The following is an 18406-nucleotide window of genomic DNA, read 5'->3' as shown; positions in this document are numbered from 1 at the left end:
ACAGAAGACTTCAAAACCTGAGGAATCTTGCAGTGGAGTACCTTTACGTAAAGGGACTAATGTTTCTGTCATGGATATAGTTTTACCTCTTCCTTAAGTGTCTGTTACCAGTCCAAAGTTTGGGTGCCCAGTTCTTCGAAAGACCAAAACTCAAAATGTCAGGATTTGGAGTAAGGAAAGGTTTATTCATCGAGAAGGCACCAATCAAGAAGATGGGAGACCTGATGGTGCCTCAAATCCATCTTACCAAAGCAGATTTCAGGCTTCTTTTATGTTAGTGGGAGGGGCAATGGGCGGGACAAGAAGTAATTGACGACCGCAGATATCTGGGCACCAGCAGGGATTGGAGGAAGACTGTGCTTAGTCTGTTGACCCTAGTTAATGTGAGTCTGGTCACAAGGTTTCTGGAAATCTTTGATAAACAATATATCCTTCCCTCGGGAGAGGCACCTCCTGGTAAGGAGCTGTTCTTGTAAAACTCACGCTGGAAGCAGGATTGCTCAAATGATTGGCATGATATATGCAAGACCAAGCAGGAGCTATTAGCCTGAAGGCCTTGGGAACAACGCAGGCTTGAACAAGATGGAGTCAGAGAGAGTGAGTGTTTCACTTTGTTTCATCTGTTTTCTCTGGGTTTTTTACATTTTATACAGGATAATAGTATGTTTTTGTTTCTATTTCTTGCACTGCATGAAAGTAAGGGCAGTTTTGCTCTTGTCACCTGGAGTTATCTGTAAAATTCAGTGCAGCTCATGAAGATTTCGAGTCAGTCAATGTTTATTATGAACCAACTCTGTGCCCAGGGGCTTTCAAAAGAAATATCTTGTTTACTTTTCCATGGCCACTTCCTGTGTAGTGTATACTATCATTCACTTTAAAGATGAAGACACAGAAGCTCAGAGAAGTTAACTAACCTATCCAGGATGACACAGTTAATAATCGTTAGAATCTAAAATCAAACCCAGATCTTCTGTTTAATACTCTTTAAGTTTAATACTCTTTCATCTGCCTGCCAGACCAAAGCAATTTCATACTACATTTTAATTCTTCCAGGTCTAGGAGAATGCCTTGTTTACCTTCCTACAGTGCCTTGGCAACTGTTTCCCAGGAGATTGTAAGTTTTGTGGCTTATTATCTTTATTGATTTTTATTTTTATCAAAGCATCACATAAACATTCTTTGAGAGGTTAGATCCCAACGCTATAAAATCTTTAAAAACTAGCCATCCCCTAACCCACCCTACATGATGAGTTCCCGTTCCAGAAATATTCCATGAAATTAATGTAGAATTTGAAAGGGGAGGAAAACAGAAATTGCTTTTCCTTGTCAACCACTACGTGCCAAGCAGTGTGAGCTGCATTTTCCACAGGCTATCTTATTTATCTTCAGAAGGACTTGGACTTATCCTGGGACTCCAGCCTTTGTGCTATTTCCGCCTCACCAGCTGCCTCCCAGTGCTATGAGAAATACATTTATCATCATGTGTCAAGAACATCAGATGTTTAGTATCCCAGGTGAAAATTCAGCTAGTTTTCAAAAGTGTACTCCTCCAGTCGTAAATTGATTGGTTACCAATAAGTAAAAGAATGAAGCTAATGCAATTTGCACCAGCAGCATTTTTAACCAAATCTAGGTATTCATCCCTACACTCTTCCTTCTGAAAACCGATGGACATCTTACAACTTTATTAGAATTTTTGTGGTTTTCTTAGAAGCTACACAAATCAGAAGTGATGTGTAATTTTAAGTAAATGTTCTTAATTTGGCCTCTAATCTATTGCATTTTACCCTGCCCACAGAATGGCACGTAGATAACCCGTTGACCTTGTGCACAGACGCCACGGTCTGCTGCATTGGTGAAATTCAGCACAAACACTGAATCATTTGTTGGCACAAATCGTGTTTACTATTTTTTTGCTTACATTCATTTTTCTATTTAAATTGTTCATCAAATACATATGATGGAAATTTCATCTCCCCTCCTCCTTCCTCCGTCTCCCCCTTTTCTTATTCCGGGTATACCCTGGCTGTTCCGTACGGTAACCAAACAGTTAATCTGGTCAGGTAGCATTATTCTCCTCGGTTCATTAAACTGGAAATTCTTCAAACTCAGGAACTCTGCCGTTTATTTAATTCCCACCTCCCACCCCTGGACGTATGTTTTTGGTATGTGAAAGGACTCAATAAAAGTGTGTTGCATTGAATGGAATGGAACTGTAGTTCTGTCTGCCCTTGGTGGGTAGCCTGTTTGTTCCTCCAGAGGCAAGTGCCTCCAGGAGGGGCATGAGGTTCGCAGGGAGACACAGCCCTCTGTGGCAGACAGTAGACTGGTGGGTCCCATAGTCCAGCCTGCCCGCCCCTCCCTCTGGCTGCATTTGAAGCCTCACCCTTCTTTTACCTTGCTTCTTCCCTTGGGGCTGTTTTTGTTGCCCAAATCTGTGGTGTATCACTCAGAATTGAGAAATGTCAATTATATTCAATAGCACTAGAATTCTCTTCGCTCCATTTTTTGGTTTTTTTTATGACAAGAATAAAAGTGACTTTCTCGTGATTATTTTTTGCACTCATTCACTTTGAAACTTATACACAGTAATTGTTGATCGTCCTGTTTGAACCATTTGTGAATCAAAAAAATCACCCTTTAAAGATTAGAGTCAGGTATTCAGGCCTTATCCTTCCACGCCAACCTTTTACCTAAATATTTCAGTTTGTTTTGAACTTTTCTTATTGTTTTTCTTTTTCTAAGTTCCTTTCATCTGCTGACGTCACTAGTTAGGTATTTGTGTTTGTGTAAGTAGATGAAAACGTAAAGTCTCACAGCCCAAAAATGCTCTTAGCTGTTGCCTGGAGTCAGAAGACGTGCTTCTGGTACCCACCTTTGCTCTGCTCTTGCCCCAGGAGCCTGGCCTTCTCTAGGACTCACACATGTGTCGGGGCAAGGCATAGGTGACCTAGGAGTCGGGAGGACGAGCCTCCAGTTCCACAGCCCAGCAAACATTTCCTGAGCTCTTACTGTACACCAGGCATGATAGGCCCTGTGACTGTATCCCCAGGAAGTTCCTTTCCAGTGTGAGACACTGGGACAGGTGCAGATGCATATAAAGCTGTGTAGGAGGTTCAATGGTAGATAGGTGTGCGGAGTGGAGTAGAAGCACAGAGGGCCAGCAAACTCACCTGGAGAAAGCCAGAAATGGGTTCTAAATGGAGCCTGGGGTGTCGGGGGCGAGAGTGGGGGCTGCAGTGCAGGGAGCAGGGAGGGGAACTAAGGTTAGGAGAGGGTAAGGAAAGGACTCGCAAGGAGGTGGCAACATGAGCACAGGCTCTAAGTGGAAATGGCGGGGAGTGGGGCGTGTTCAGGGCACCATCTCATGCATGAGTGCTGCCCAACAGGCAATGCAAGGAAGGTACTTGTCAAAGACGAGTGTAAGGAAGCAGAGCAGAACCAGGTCTCGGAGGAAATGCTGGGTGTTGCCAAGGAACTGAGATGGAGCCATCAGTGCCTTTCTACCCCAGGCTGTAGGGAGCCCTTAGAACACTTTCAGAAGAGTGACCTCGCCATTTGCCCTTTAGGTGGAGCCATTTGGCACCGACATTTAGGGTATGTTTAGGGGCAGAGCCCTACAGACAGAGAGGGCACTACTGCAGAATCCGGGCAAGAGTTCATGGAGACCTGCACCCTGGTGGCAGGAATAGAGGAAGCGACGAGTTCAGGGAGGTAAAATGGGCAGCACCTGGGTCTTGTGGTAAGAGAAGGGAGTTTAGAGTAAGTCCCAATTTAGAAACTGAAGTGGTCCAGAAAATGCAGGAGGGGTAGCAGTTCTGAGATCATGATGTGTGGAGCTCGGATCTACAGATCACAGGCAGGTGGACGTCCCCATCAGCTGGTTGGACATGGGAGCCCAAACCAGACGTAGCATTGATTGGAGAATTAGATATATCCGAGGAACACACAGCCAGTATTTAAGAATGAGAACACAGGGGTTGATTAAATATTATTCCTCAATTACTAGTACCTGTCTAAAAACCCCAGGCTACTAAGACATGTAAAGACATAGATATACACACACGTAAGTATATGTGTGCGTACATACTGTTCCCTCCACCGCTAAGGATTAGTAAGATAATAAATACTCTGTGAAGCATTGCATCAGAAGAGACGTTTGCAAGGAATGCAGACAAAACAACATAAGCCCCAAACCACACACCTCCTCCAAAAAAAAGAGCAGTGCATATAGAAAATTACAGCTTTGAATCCGTGTCAAGGAAGAATGTTTGACAGCCAGAGGAAATGAGAAGATTCAAATGACTAAGTTGCTTGTTTGGGGGGAAGAATGTTCCCAAGAAGTCCCCGGAGAGCCCCTCAGTTACTCAATATGGAATCAAGTCACAGCTAATACAGCCTCACCCCACTCACCCTAACAATATGTCTTCGCCGTGTTTGCCCAGCTTTTCGTTTTCCCCCTCGTGATGCAACTGTACAAATACTTACTTTCAGACCTGGGCACTAACTAAAGTCATGTTGATGTTTCAAAGTGGAAGTAAAATTCTAGATGTTTTCTAGGGAACAGAGGTTCATAGGTATGTGTGTACAGTTTGGTCATGTACATACCACCTTCCAAATGACAGCTCAGACAATACAGGGAACTCTTGTAGTAAAAGATTGAAAGAATTGCATTTCTTATGGTTCCTCTCCTGGAATGGCAGAGGACTTAACATTACTAACAGTTGGTAAATATCATACCATATTTTTAAATCTGAATTACTAGTTTTTCCAAAATTCTAAAATTTTCCGAAATTCTCACCTGTTTTATTTCTGTAAATTCTGTAGAATTCTCTCTCAAGTAGAAAAGGGGACTTAGAAGAACCACAGTGGAATTTACTTGGCCTTTCAGATCTATAGTAAGTACAAATAAAGTCCTGACAAAAATAAAGTCGGAGCTGAAGTAGTGGTTCTTTTTGAGACGTTCAGAGGCATTATTGTGGAAAAATGGAAAACCACAAAATCGTTTTCATAAATTACTAGTCAAACTTCTACATCTCTGTAAAGAGCAGAATGAAACCACAAGAAATCACAGATGGAAAAAAACTGACCTCCCTGATGGGTAGCATTTCACGAAGGTGGTGTGATAGCTGATCCTTTGTGGAGAAACTTGCTCAACAACAAGAAAAATGCAGGTTGCTGTAGAACAAAGTAATTACTGACAGAGTGTGAACATTGTTGGCTTCCAGTTATTTTCCGTCAACTTTGAAGACAATTTGTAGAAAAATATAAATTATATATTTGACTTCATTTGCCCCCTCCTAACAGTTTACTGGACAAGTAAAAATGTATGTCTTTAGTTGGCTGTGTAAATTATAATTATAAAGACAACTAACGGCTTGTAGTGGACTGCTGAGCCTGATATATACCTGGGGTGCCAAAAAAAAGTGTGCACGTGACTTGTATTCATCTTTTGTTACCCGTATATATTGAATATTACAATTTTAATACAGTTTTTTCCTTTCTTAAAATGTGTATACATCTTTTTGGCACCACCTGGATTATTTGAAGTTACTTTTCTTTGGGCCACCTTCTTCAGTGCAGGTGAAAGTAGCTGATTTTGCGTCGATCACATAACATCCAGGTCTATGCTACTTACAGGGAGGGGGACCTGGAGAGCTGTGAGCAGGACTTCAAGGCATGTGACATGCTTGTTCTGGTTTCTCCCACCATGGCTGCTACAGTGCCCTAGGTGGCCATTAACAAATGGCTCCGTGGTCAGGCAGCACTTCACAAACTCTGTTTTGCAGAACATCAGGGCTGAAGGATACTAATGACTGTTACGCAGAAGAAAGGGGAAAGAAAGTTCTGTTTTCAACTAAGCTTGGAAAATGCTGGCTAAACAACGTTAAGCTTGATTGGGTCTTTGCTGCAAGATTGAAGAGCCTTCAGCTTGTCCCTTGCTTGGTGACTCTGCAACAGAGGGCAAATATTTGCAGGATTTCCTAGACGTTTCTAACCTGGGTGCCCCTCTGTAACTAGGACTTTCACAGACCTGCTGCTTACAAATGATGGGTTAAAGCACTGACTCAAGAAGTTCTGTGAAAACTGGATGTGTGACCCAGGGAAGGGGGTGAGACCAGGACCCTCAACTGGAGCCCACCTTTAGTTCCTTTGTCCTGTACAAACCTGAAGCCAGCGTTTACAAATCAGGAGATTTCCACATAAATAGCACGGTTTTTCAAGCTTCTCTTGAAAAATCAGAGGATGAGGCACACACTCCCTGGTTTGGGTCGTTCAATCCTCCACAGGTGCAACCCCCCGGGGATGGGGAAGCCACGGCCCTTCGGCCCTTCGGCCCTTCGGGAGACACATTTGCCTGGATTATTGCAGTGTCAACCGTCTGTTTTCTTACACCGCGGCCTCACTCACTCTGCAGACAAAGCCCCGGAGAGCAGTTTCCAGGCTCTCAGCATCACGAGGAAAGGTGCTGGCTCAGGTAGTAGATGGCCGTTGGCTGTGGCTAGTTGGCCATCAGCTGTAGCCCGTTAGCCAATTGGCCACTGATATTAACTGCCGGGGCTGCTCTGGTTGGTGAGTTGAGAGGAGTCGGTCGGTTGGCAGAAAAGCGGACAGCAGGTCGCACGTCGTGTGAATCCAGCCTCCAGTGAGACTATAGTGGTATGACTCCCCTACCTATGGCTCCGTGGGTGTTCCTTTTTGGCCTCACCACATCCTGCGTTCTTGTGTGGGAAGCGGGAGCAGAGACCCCGCAGGTCGCCCCGCAGCACACATGGCGCAGCAAACAGGGTCTCCCGCACAACACACTCACTCGGGAGGCTCTGGAAATACCCCCTGTTCCCTGGATGGATTCACGGGCTGAGAGCCAGCTCTGAGGTTGAGTTTGGTGACTGGTGGGTGGCAGGACAATGGAATCTGGAACCAAATGTGCCAAAATGTTGACAGTGGTTGTCTTGATTGGTGAGGTTGTAAAATGTTTTGGCACCATTTTATCTACTTTTTTTGTGCTTTTTATTTATAGTAAGTGCTCAGCAAATAACAAACATGTATGTCCTTTGTAATCAAAAGAGAGAGTTTAAAAAACACAGCCAAAAAGTACCTGAAATAGGGAATTCTTTTGATATTTAGTTACTCTGAAAATGCCTTTTTTTAAATATAGTAAATACTAATAGTACTAATAAGACCTGTAAGAAGGATGAATTTGGTGCAACAAAGCAAACATAGATCTGCTTCAAGAGATGTCTTAAGATTCTATCTCTTAGCTATACATAATACATTAATAAAATTTATAGTTATATTTTGTGTGGGGGGGTAGAAAAATGTTGGTTTGATTTATATGAAGTTTTGTTTCTGATAATTGGACCTTTCCTAGCTTCTAGAATATATATAAAATAAATCACCTTTTCATCTAAAAAATGATTAAAAAATAGAAGGGTAGGTAGGTAGATAGATAGATAGACAGACAGACAGACAGATAGATCTTTCTGAGATGATGGGAGAGCCTGGGAGAATTGAAGTGGAGAATTAAGTTCCCAAGTTGTGACAAAGTTTCTGGGAAGCTGGCTGGGACTCAATACTGAGTGAACAAATGTGGCAGATTAGAAAATTTTGTATAAAACATAGGCATCTGCATTGTGGGTTGGAATTTAATTTCCGGGTGGAGGACAGAAAATTGTGGCTCTTGTCAACACATGACAGTGGAGGTACTTTGCAGGACACCTTTGGAAATTTCTCATTTGATTCAGTCGCTTTTTCCTGGTCATAGAAAATGGCCCAGAAATGCAGGTGGTTAAAGATAAGGAACCAGGGAGAGGGAACACAGAAACAAAAGGAAGAGCCTGGAGGTGGTTGGGAAACGAAGAACCTAAAGGGACATTTTTACGTTATAGACTTTGGTATTGAAAGGGGACTAGGCTTCGCTGTAATTAGTTACTCATGCAGTTTCTTGGCTGGCCTTAATGTGCTTCCTTCTCTGTAAAGTGGAGATAATGTAGCCCCACACTTATGGGGTAGACAAAATACTGCCTGAGAAATGCTTAGCACAGGCCAAGACAACGGGCAGTGCAAAATACATTACTAGTATCAGCATTGCTTTAAGAGACAATGTTTTTTTGCTAATTTTATGTTGATTTCCAGTTTTATTGGGTCATGATAAGAGAATGTCTCACATAGTGAGACAACATGAAACAAATTGGTATTTGGAGATCTGTTTTATGGCCTAGTACATGGTCCATTTTTCTGATGTTCTAAAGGAATTTGAGAAGGCTTATTTTGGGGTACAGAGTTCTCTGTCCATAGATTGGGCTCTTTAATTGTGATATTTAAATCTGTAGTCTTATAGATTTTTTTGTTTGCTTAATATCATTTTCTGAGAAACTTTACTTTTACTCTTGTATACATAACAAGTATAATAGTAAGATATTTTTAAAAATGCTAATTATAGAAAGGTAAGTTGGCATTTAAATTGGCCATGAGTTGTAAAGTTTTTCCTTGGTCTCTACCTGGTTTGCACAGAACAGAGCTATCTCAGTGTGTCAAATGACTGGGCCATAGCAAATGCTTTTCAGTCAATGTGTGATGTCACCTAAACAATCAGTTCAAGGTTAGCTCCAGCTACAAAGCCACTGAAGGTTTTCATGCTGCCAGTTCCACCTGGGACATTCAGATAGGATGGATGGTCTGTAGAACAAACGCAGTGCCAGAAGCTGGGAGGATTCTGCCAACAAGCTCATTTCGTCCAGCCCGTTGCTGTTGGCAAGGCTGAACCTACTCCAGCTAAGATCACCTATGTTCTTCCTGATCTTGAAGTTCTTCGGCCCAAAAGATCTCATCGTTTTTCTTGGTAGCTTGTGAGGAAACTTCCTCTTAAGAAATGCCTTTTTCTTTAGAGTTCATTGCAGCTTTTAACTCATTTACTCATTTGTTCGTTCTGTAGTCTCTGTGGCCTGCCCTCCCTCACAATTCACCAGTCACAATGAATGGGTTACAAGAAGTGCCAACGTAAACATTCTTTCAGGCATTCTTGGAGGTTATGCTGCATAAATTAAAAACTAAAGACATAAATCAGGATGGGAGAATTCTTATCTGAAGTGAAAAAGATTCCCAGAACCTTTGGGTATATGTACATGTCTCACTCAGTCTTCATACAGATGATGGACTCAGAAGAATTGTTTCACTAATTTCTGAATCTGATCAAAGGTACTGGGGGAGGTATAACATTGCTTTTAGAAAAAAGTTTTAAGCTTTAATTTACATGTAATAAACTGGTCGTATTTAAAGTGTACAATTTGATTAGTTCAGTTATATGCATGTACCTACAAATTTGTCACCCCCAACATTTCATCATGCCCCTTGGTTATTTCTTCTTCCCACCCCTCTACCCCCTCACCAGGCAGCCACAGATCTGCTCTGTCACTATAGGTTACTTTACATTTTCTAGAAGTTTATATAAATGGAATCATACAGTATGCAGACTTTTTGGTCTGGCTTCTTTCTTTACCAAATATATGCCTTCCAAATGTTTTCTCCCAGCCTGTGACTTATCTTTTCATTCTCTTCACAGTGTCTTTCAAAGAGCAGACAATTTTTAAATTTTTTTGGAAAATTTCAATTTTGATAAAGCCTAATTTATTTATTTATTTTTTGAACCAGAGATTTTCTGTTACATTTTCTTTTAGAAAATTTATGGTTTTAGAGTTTACGTTTAGGTTTGTGGTCCATTTTTAGTTTGTTTTTGCATGTGGTGTGAGGTACAGATCCAAGTTTGTTTGTTTTTGCATATCTAATTGTTCTATGACTATTTATTGAAAAGACTATCCTTTCTCCACTGAATTGCCTTTGCACCTTTGCCAAAAATCAGTTGTCCATTTATATGTAGACCCATTCTGGACTCCGTGCTCTGTTTCCTTATCTTTTTGTCTATCTTTAAGCCAGAACTACATGACGTGATTATTGTAGCTTTAATCCAGTTTGAAATTGGTAGTATTAATCCCCCAACATTTTTTCTTTTTCAAAGATGTTTTGGCTATTTGTGGTCCTTTGTATTCCCATGTGAATTTTCATATCAGTTCGCCAATTTCTACAAAGCAGCCTGTCTTTTTGATTGAGATTGCAGTGAATCAATAGATTAATTTGGAAAGAACTGATATCTTAACAATATTGAGTCTTCTGACGTGTGAACATGGTATATCTCTCTACTTATATAGGTTTTCTGTAATTCTTCTTAGGAATATATTTTTAGTTTTACTGTATATATCTGTCACATCTCTTGTCAGATTTATCTGTAAATACTACCCTTCCTGCTCTCCCCATACCCCAAACAGAGCCTCAGACTTGTAGAAGGAAGCAAGGGCTGAATGTAAGAACCCAAAGCAACCAAGTGAAGTCTCCTGGAGACAGCATGAAAGGCCTCTGTGCATTTCAGAAAGTCAGTTGTTGAGGTCCAGTATTGGGGAGACCACAGCCGTGTTTAAGTTTGGGGTTTGGGTTGGTCAAACCCGCAGACCGTAAGGAAATATGGCTGCTATAAATGTTAAAGTTATCTTGTGTTGCATTAATAGATGCCTAGTGTTCGTGTCAAGGTTAAAACTAGCCTTATGAGTTCCTGGACAGGTCAGCACATCAGAGACGTCCAGTCTAATTCTTCAGCATTTTGAAGAGGGAAGTGGACTAATCAGAGGTAATTTGCTAAGCTAGAAGGTGTCGAGATGCTAGGTGAAAGGTGGAAGGCTTGAGGAACTAGGGCTAGAAGTAGCCAGGCCTGTTGGGAGTCTAAAGCAATAGCTCAGAAATGAGCTAATAAATGAGACCACTGGGCAGTGACAGCAGAGATGCAGGAGATGACACAGATGGAAGATGTGTAAGGGGTAAACATGGCATCATCCTGGCAGAGTAACTCCAAGGTTTACAGCTTCAGTCACTGGGTAAATGGTGGGGCCATTGTAGTGAGATCAGAAATTTCAGGAGCTGCAGGTTGGCGAGTGGGGAGCAGATTTGTACCTGCTGAGTTCCCACCAGAAAAGGTTGGGTGTGCAGATGGGTATACAGACCTAGCACCCAACACAGGAGTTGGGGGTGGGGACTGGACTTAGACACCATCAGCACAGAGATGAAAGTTGTAGTCACAGGTGCGGATGACTGATGAGCATGTCCCTGCCGTCTCAGTGACACCAGGCTCTTGTCCACCTGGTTTTGGCAATCACGTGTCTGAGGTTACACTGTCTAGTGTTTGGACAACATTTTCAAAAGTTTCAATTCTGTTATGAATGCCAATTGCAGTTCAACCCTTAAACAGAAGAATAAGACGAAGGACTCTCAGTCTTTCCTCTCATGGACCGTATGGGTGTGTCAGCCATAGTATAGGGAGGAAGGTTTGCTGGTGTTGTACCCTGTCACCAAAATGCTGCACCGCAAGCTCAGAAAAATGTGCCCTTAAGCCCTACCTGAATCTGAGAAAAGGCCAGGCAGTCCTAAGGCGTTCTGCTGAGACTTACAAAATTGAACAGTGAGGAATGCAAATGTAAATGAAGTTGAATTTCAAGCCAGTAAGAACTGGTACTAAAGCTTTTTTTAAAAGGTACAGTCCGCATGACATTAAAAACTTGTGTAAGAGTCTGCTTTCGCAAATCCCTGTAGCACAGATTCTGGAATAAATAAAGATGATTCAAGAGAAGGGTACTTACTGGAGCCAGACTTTTAAAAATATCTTTTTGCATTTTGTTAGAAATTACCAAACTGTTTAAAAAGGTTGCAGCCAGTTTGTTTTTTTAAATACAGATATATATTTTTTTAAGTAGGTGTCTTCCATATGTTTAATTTGTGGTGGTGTTTAAAAAATTAGAGAATAATGCCAATTTATGTTTTTTCCTTCAGCCCCATTTTTAGCATTGCCCAATGCCTGTCCTTTTGCATGATGCAATCTAATACCCTGGTGGGGTTCAGAGCTTGCCGTCTTAGGGACATTTGGTGTTACGTCACATCTTAGTGCCTTTGCACAGGCTCCCCTCATCTGCCTTGTGAACTTGCCCTTCTCCTCTGAAAACCCTTCCCTTACCATCATCCCCCTCTCCAGCGGGAAGAGTTGACCGAATAGCTTCTTATGTGTCCCTCTGCATGAGAGGTCATTCGGCGTGGCAATAACTAGCTTGTTGTAGGTCTGCTCCCTTCCCAATGAATAGTTTCTCGAGAACGGGTTCTTGGACATAGTAGACGCTCAATAAATGGCTTCACAAAAGAGAAGGAGCGAGGGTAAGAGGGAAGAGAATAGACTTTTAAGGAGCCCCTGAGGAATCTAGGCAGAGGGACTGGAGACATAGAGTGAAACACAGGATATAAAGGTGCCATGGAAGCCAAGGGAACAGAGAATTTTGTGTTCATTGCTATGGAGTCAATGAGCTCAGTACTGAAAAGTCTCCAGTGTTTTTAGGAACTAAGGAGATTCCCTTAGCCATAATCACACCCTAGAGAATATTGCAGCTGTTGGTCCCAACACCTGCAAAGGTGTGTTGGAATTTACAGGTGGTCGGTGACCTCCTGGGCAGGTACGTCAGTGGGGGACCCTGCTGGTGACAGCCATCATTCTGACGGCTAGACAATTATTTTTTCCTTGTGGCAAACTGTTTAAAAACTGAATAAGGAGTTCAAAACTAAGAAACATTTGCAGGTTTTTTGATATAGCAATCAGATTGAGATTGGGAAGCTAATCTGGTGAATCCTAACAATCTAAAGTCTTTCGTGGACCATTCTTTAGAAGGTGATAATGAGAAAGATGGTTATCGTTGTAAAATTGTAGAGTTCTAAACTTGCAGCTTTCTTACAAAAAGCAAAATAATTCTGTCATGCTACTTAAAAACTATCAAAATTCGCATGGCTGCAAAGTGAGGAAATGTGTTTCTATGGGATATTTGAACATTCTAAGAGAAAGGAGATAACGTCTTATCACCAGAAAGAATAAAATGTTCATGAGACAGAACATCATTTAATATAAAATACACAACGTCTTGAAGGATAAGAAATTAGAATAATTCAAAAGAGATTAATATTGGATGTTTAGAAAAATGGAGACCTTTAAAACATAATGATGTTTAAAAAGTACGGGAATAGAGTCGATGGAATTGTGACAGCTGTACATGATGTAGCTTGGGGGAGGGGTTATCACTTTGTGAGGGGTGTAAATGTCTATTACATTGTTTTGTACACCTGAGACTAATAAAAAAAGTATAGGAATAGCAAGTATCCAGTTATATATTTAATGTTACTCAATTATGCTATAAGTTTTGAGAATCCTCTTAGCCCAAGCCCAATATCATCATTCAGATAACTGCCTGCAAAAAAAAATAAAGAAATTACACTTTTGGCTGTTTCTAAAGAGACAGGGGTAGACTTAACATAAAATCTACGAATATTTCTACGAATATTAGATCAAACCAAGCTAAATTTTCTGTGGTTGATTATCATTCAGGTTGACTGCTAGTTTAAATATTTTGAAAGGAAAGTTTACTTTTTTCATGTTCACAGATTTAATACTACTTTTAAATAAATATTGTTCTTTGTTTTCATTGCCTTAAAATTTTTATAATGGCAAATTCAAGTTGTTTCCATTTTTCTCTTTAAAGAAATGTATTTGTTGAGCTAGATTCCTATGTGTTTTTATTCCCTATGAGGGAAGAACGAGTTGGGCAGGAGACAGATTAATTTGAACATGTCGGGAGCTTTCCAGCCTCTTTCTCATCATTTGATTTTTAGAGGATCAGGGCATCGGGAGTGCCTCTATCCCAGGGTTGTGTTTTATTCCCTAATTACAATTTAAGTCTCAGGAAACTGTAATACTTAAATTAAGTGCATTTTAATATGAAAAGCCTCAATATGGATGCTTTATTATTAGAGCAGAAATCTGAATTCTCCTTTTTTTTTTGTCACTTTCATCCCATGAACCTAATGACCCACTGACAGCTCAGTGACATGGGGCGGGCCAAGTCAGGTCAGCTGGACCATTCCTCAGCCCTATAGCTGACATAGGGAATCTGCTGAAAAGCAAGAATTGTTTTAGGAAAACAGGGATAGACTTTTCAATTTCTTTTAGATTTTATGTACATTGAGTAACGGATCGTGGTGTTGTAGTATAAAGCAGGGACTTGACCATGCGCTCTGGATCCTGTGAACCCGATGCTCTGCTCTTCTCCCCCATGAGATGCCTGCCTCAGTGCCTCAGTGTGCTCACCTCCAAACAGGGTGATTAGAAGAATCAGTGCGGTGATGTGTGTCCAAGGCTCAGCGCACAACCTGGCGGATGTGAAGCATGCAGTCAATGATGGCTGTTACTATAATGCATTCCAGGTACATAAGTACGCAACTCTGTGCTTCCAGCCAGCCTCATGAAAACAATGACGAAATTACCTGTGCACGATATGCGGCTGGACCTGCGGCACACAGTGTGTAATGATCACACCCTTCCTCGGAGACTCCCATTTCATGTCACACACAGTTATTTACACCCAGGGTGACACCGTGGATTAGGAAAGAAACAGTCACTGAGGAGCTTGACATTCTCTTGTTGTTGCTGCTGTATTTCTCCCAGTTAGCATCTGATATTTTGTGACTCTACCCAGCTGTGTATTTGAAACTTAAATACTGTTCTTGAGGTTTTGGTTATGGAAATGTTCTTTTTTTTCTATTATTAAGTCATGATCTCAAACTTTAAAAAATACTTTTTATTTCTTTACTAGAAAAAATGTATTTTCATTAAGCTAAGGGAGATTTCAAGCAGTCTTGTAGGCTTTTTAAAAATAGTTTGGTATGAGCCACTCACTGTTTTGAAAATCAGGATACATTTCAATTTGGCAAAATAGTTCTAAGTCCTGTGAGGAAAATGGCATAGGTGTTTCTCAGAATTAGTAAAATAACCCAATAATCTAATTACGTAAATCCAGTTGCTGGGTTATAATTGCAACCCTAATCTGGACTTACTAGCTAAAAAAATGCTTTTGTTTTTAGAAAGTTTGAAGACTTGTTGCTGAAGAATAAGAATAGAGAATGAAAGTTCTCAGTGTACAAGTGCACCCTTAATTAGATAAAGAGACCCAACTCCTACATTTTAACAAATAATAAAACCTACTTGGCCTCCAGCAAGCACAGCAAACCGTGATTCTGAACTGACCCCTAATTCCTTTATACTGTTCTGTGTGTACTGATCCCAGGCGCTGGGAAGAGAAAAGGCAGATGGTATCTTCTTGATCTTCTGACTCACACTGCAGCCAGACAGAACAGGAGAGGTGTGAGAGGGAGTGTGGGGGAGGGGAGCTGCAGGGGTAGACCCAGAGGGCATAGCCCTGCGCCTAGCTGGAGACAATAAATTAGGGAGTTAGGATTTCTGTACAGTGGATTAAAGAAAAGATGAAGAATAATTTCCACAGAAATAGAGCAAGGGGAAAGGGAACAAAGGACACCAAAAGGCAAACTCTAGAAGAGAGAGAAAATGTGTGACAGGTCAAGTCAGGGATCGAGTAAATGCTGCTTTTCTCAGACCACCAAAGCAATTGACCCTTGTAGTTGAAAGCCAGGCAGAAGCCGCACAAAGATAACAACACCCACTTTGCTGAGTGGAGGCCATCGTCATTGCCACGGTCGGGGCTTGTTTGCTGGACCTCTGACTGCGCGGCCAGACAGCTGACCTTTGGGAGCAGCCATCTGCCAGGTAGAGCACAGGATGGAAGGGGCGGGTCCGCGGTGCTGGGTTCCCGGCACTGCAGCTGGTCACACACCCACTGCGGTTCCTTCCTGATGATCACCCACCATCCCTCATCATCTCCCAGCCAACTTCCAGTGGGCTGCCTGCCAAATAAGGAATTTAATAGAGACGGATGTGTGTTCTGTGTCTGTAGTTTGGAGCAAAAAGTTATGAGGGCATGTGAAAATGTTTCTCGAACATTTTAAAATCTGTAAGAGTTTGGAACTTAGGAAAAAACGAGCCCTACAGTTTGCATAGGTATTCATTCTTAACTAGTGAGTTGTGTTTGCTCTATGGCATTATGCCAATAGAACAGAAATTTCATGCAGCAACCCTTACCCCCCTTTTAATACCGTCTGCGAGAGCACGGACGCGTGTGCCACATCTGCTCAAATTCCCCTAATGATTTTTTGCATCTCTCCTCCCCTGTGCTATTAAGTGTTGAAAGGAGGAGCCTCTTAGTAATTCTACACCTGCTCACGTCCACGCCTATCCACTTTGAGCTTCCCAAATAAGTGTGGGCCGAGCAGGCAACATCTGAGCCTGGGTGGCGGTGGCTGTGGCCACCGCTGGCTTTGGCTTCGCAGATTTTTGTTAAGAGTCTGTAATGCATCTCCTACCATGGCAGTTGATGACAGCAATTTATATTCCAGAACGAAGAACAAGCTACATTCAACTGAAAATGATTATAAGCCATCAAGACGCAGCAGCCTGCCCCCTGAACTACTCCTAGGGCATGACATTAGAGGAAGACCTCAAAGACACCATAAAAACTTGGAACCCGTTCACCTGAGGCGCCCGAAAAAGAGACCATCCATATTTCCAGGTAGGAAGTGTTTAAACTTATGCCTGCTGGTTCAAAACAAAACCAAACAAGGACTGTATTTCATTTGTTACAATCGGCTGGGTTACATTTAAAATTAACTTAGGACACTTTTCAGAGCTTACTTAAAGTAACCAAAGAAACATGTTTGAATGCAAAAAAAAAAAAAAATGTTTCTTTGATCAGAAAGCACCCCCTTCTTATTTCTTTTATTCTCTATTTGGGGTCACGGCTTTAAGGGTCAGTCATTAGGCAGCTGTTTTATTACCAGTCAGGAACAGCGTGGCTGGCAGGTCTGAAGAAGTCCATGTGTCTTTCGTTCTCTGGCATATTTTCTTTATTTTGCAAGATGATTGGATTGTTGAGGGAAGCTGACATTTGTGTGCCCCAGAAATTAACACCATTAAGTACTCAAATGCATGCTTCAAATTCCTGTCTTGCCTCAGAGCCTGAAACCATTTGTAGAAAAGTGCTGGGTTAAACAATGTGGATGGTGAAATGTATGCGACCTCGGAGGATTCTTGGCTTCTACTCCTGATGAAGGGACTCTCATGCCTGCTTTAGATGTCTGTGCCTAGGTCTTACAGACTTGGGAACTGGGGCTGGTGCCTGTGGCAGTGAACCCTACCTGCGGGGTCACTCACCGGAGAGTGGACAGTATTTCGTCAGGTTGATTTCAATATTATTTGCGTGGGAATTTCCGGTAGAAAGTGCAAGTGGCCTTTTTATTGTGATTAACTGATTTATTAGTCTTTATGGAGGACAGATTAGACCCAACTGCTGAGAGCTAACTCAATGGTAGAAGAAAAGGAAAGAATAATCCAATCATGTTTTACTTCATAAAAATGATGTTGATTCCTCTGACAGCTGAGTCTTTATACTGCTTTAGGAAATAGCTAGGAGGTAGTTTAGAAAATGGGACTGAAGGCCACAAGCTAAAAATGACATTTCTTAAGGAAGCTGTGTTCGTGAATTTCTTCTTGGTTCAGTGATGGTCAGAGGTTTCAAACTCCTGTGCAGGAAAAAGCAAAGCACAGACCAGAGGGGGCCAGGTGGGCGGGTGTGAGAGTGCCGGGGCAGCAGGAAGGGCTGATGTGATAGGAAAAACGCTGTTGGGAGGAGACTTAACGTGTCTAAAGTACCTTAAAAACACAGTTGTTTTCTGCCTGTTCTCTTCAGTCTGCATGACAAGCATTTTTTGTTGAGCTGGTTCCCTAGCACTTCTTCACAAACCTTCTCCCAGACCTGTTTTTCACCTGCTTTATTCTTTCGTCTCTTCCTTTATTATTTGGGTTGATATATCTGGATCTATGCATGCTATGATTCTCCCAGCTTTTCTCCACCAAGGACATGGCCCCACCCCCTCCTTCCTGAGGGCTTCTCTCCTTTCCAAACAGCCAGATCCCACCCCCGCCCGCTCCCCTTCCTTGGGGACAGCAACAGGAGATGGCTCTTACCTTTCCCCTCCCAACTATCTGCCAGGGTCTCCAACTGACACATTAGAGTCACCTGCCCAAAGTTTGAACACCCCTGGCTGCTTGATTTCTAAATTCTCTTTCAACTAAATCTCAACTCCATTGTCACACAGGTTGCATGTACTTGTTTTTACAATGGAAATGCCACTGGCTGCAAATCTTATCTCAGCTCCTACACATCAACTGAAAACAGAAATACATGGACTAGGAGAACCATTTCCATGATATTTTGCTTCGTAGTTGCACATAAAAAAGAGAGAGCATGTGGGACCTGAGGGAGAGAGAAATGAAGGCACAGCTCAAAATTAACAACTGGCAAAACAACTGGCAACTGGCTCAGACCGGGTCTTTGGACCCCAGCACTGAAGCTACTTCCCTCTGCTA

General features: G+C 42.0%; 1 protein-coding gene across 3 annotated transcripts in view; it reads left to right on the top strand.

Annotated features, from left to right (window-relative positions):
* The window catches only part of FRY (FRY microtubule binding protein), a 441344-nt gene that overhangs the window by 93328 nt on the left and 329610 nt on the right, over nt 1-18406 (top strand). For 2 of the 3 annotated variants that reach the window (XM_081045755.1, XM_081045754.1), the window contains exon 1: nt 16231-16550. In XM_081045755.1, coding sequence (XP_080901881.1) covers nt 16346-16550 — 205 coding nt within the window. In that variant the 5' untranslated portion in view covers nt 16231-16345. Of the gene's footprint in view, nt 1-16230; nt 16551-18406 lie in introns of those variants that run through there. The other variant, XM_081045758.1, reaches the window with a different exon arrangement.

This window comes from Rhinolophus hipposideros (assembly GCF_964194185.1).
Source record: "Rhinolophus hipposideros genome assembly, chromosome: 4".
Lineage (NCBI taxonomy): Eukaryota > Metazoa > Chordata > Mammalia > Chiroptera > Rhinolophidae > Rhinolophus > Rhinolophus hipposideros.
The sequence above is the reverse complement of the archived record's forward strand: the minus strand, read 5'-3'. Positions and strand labels throughout refer to the sequence as shown.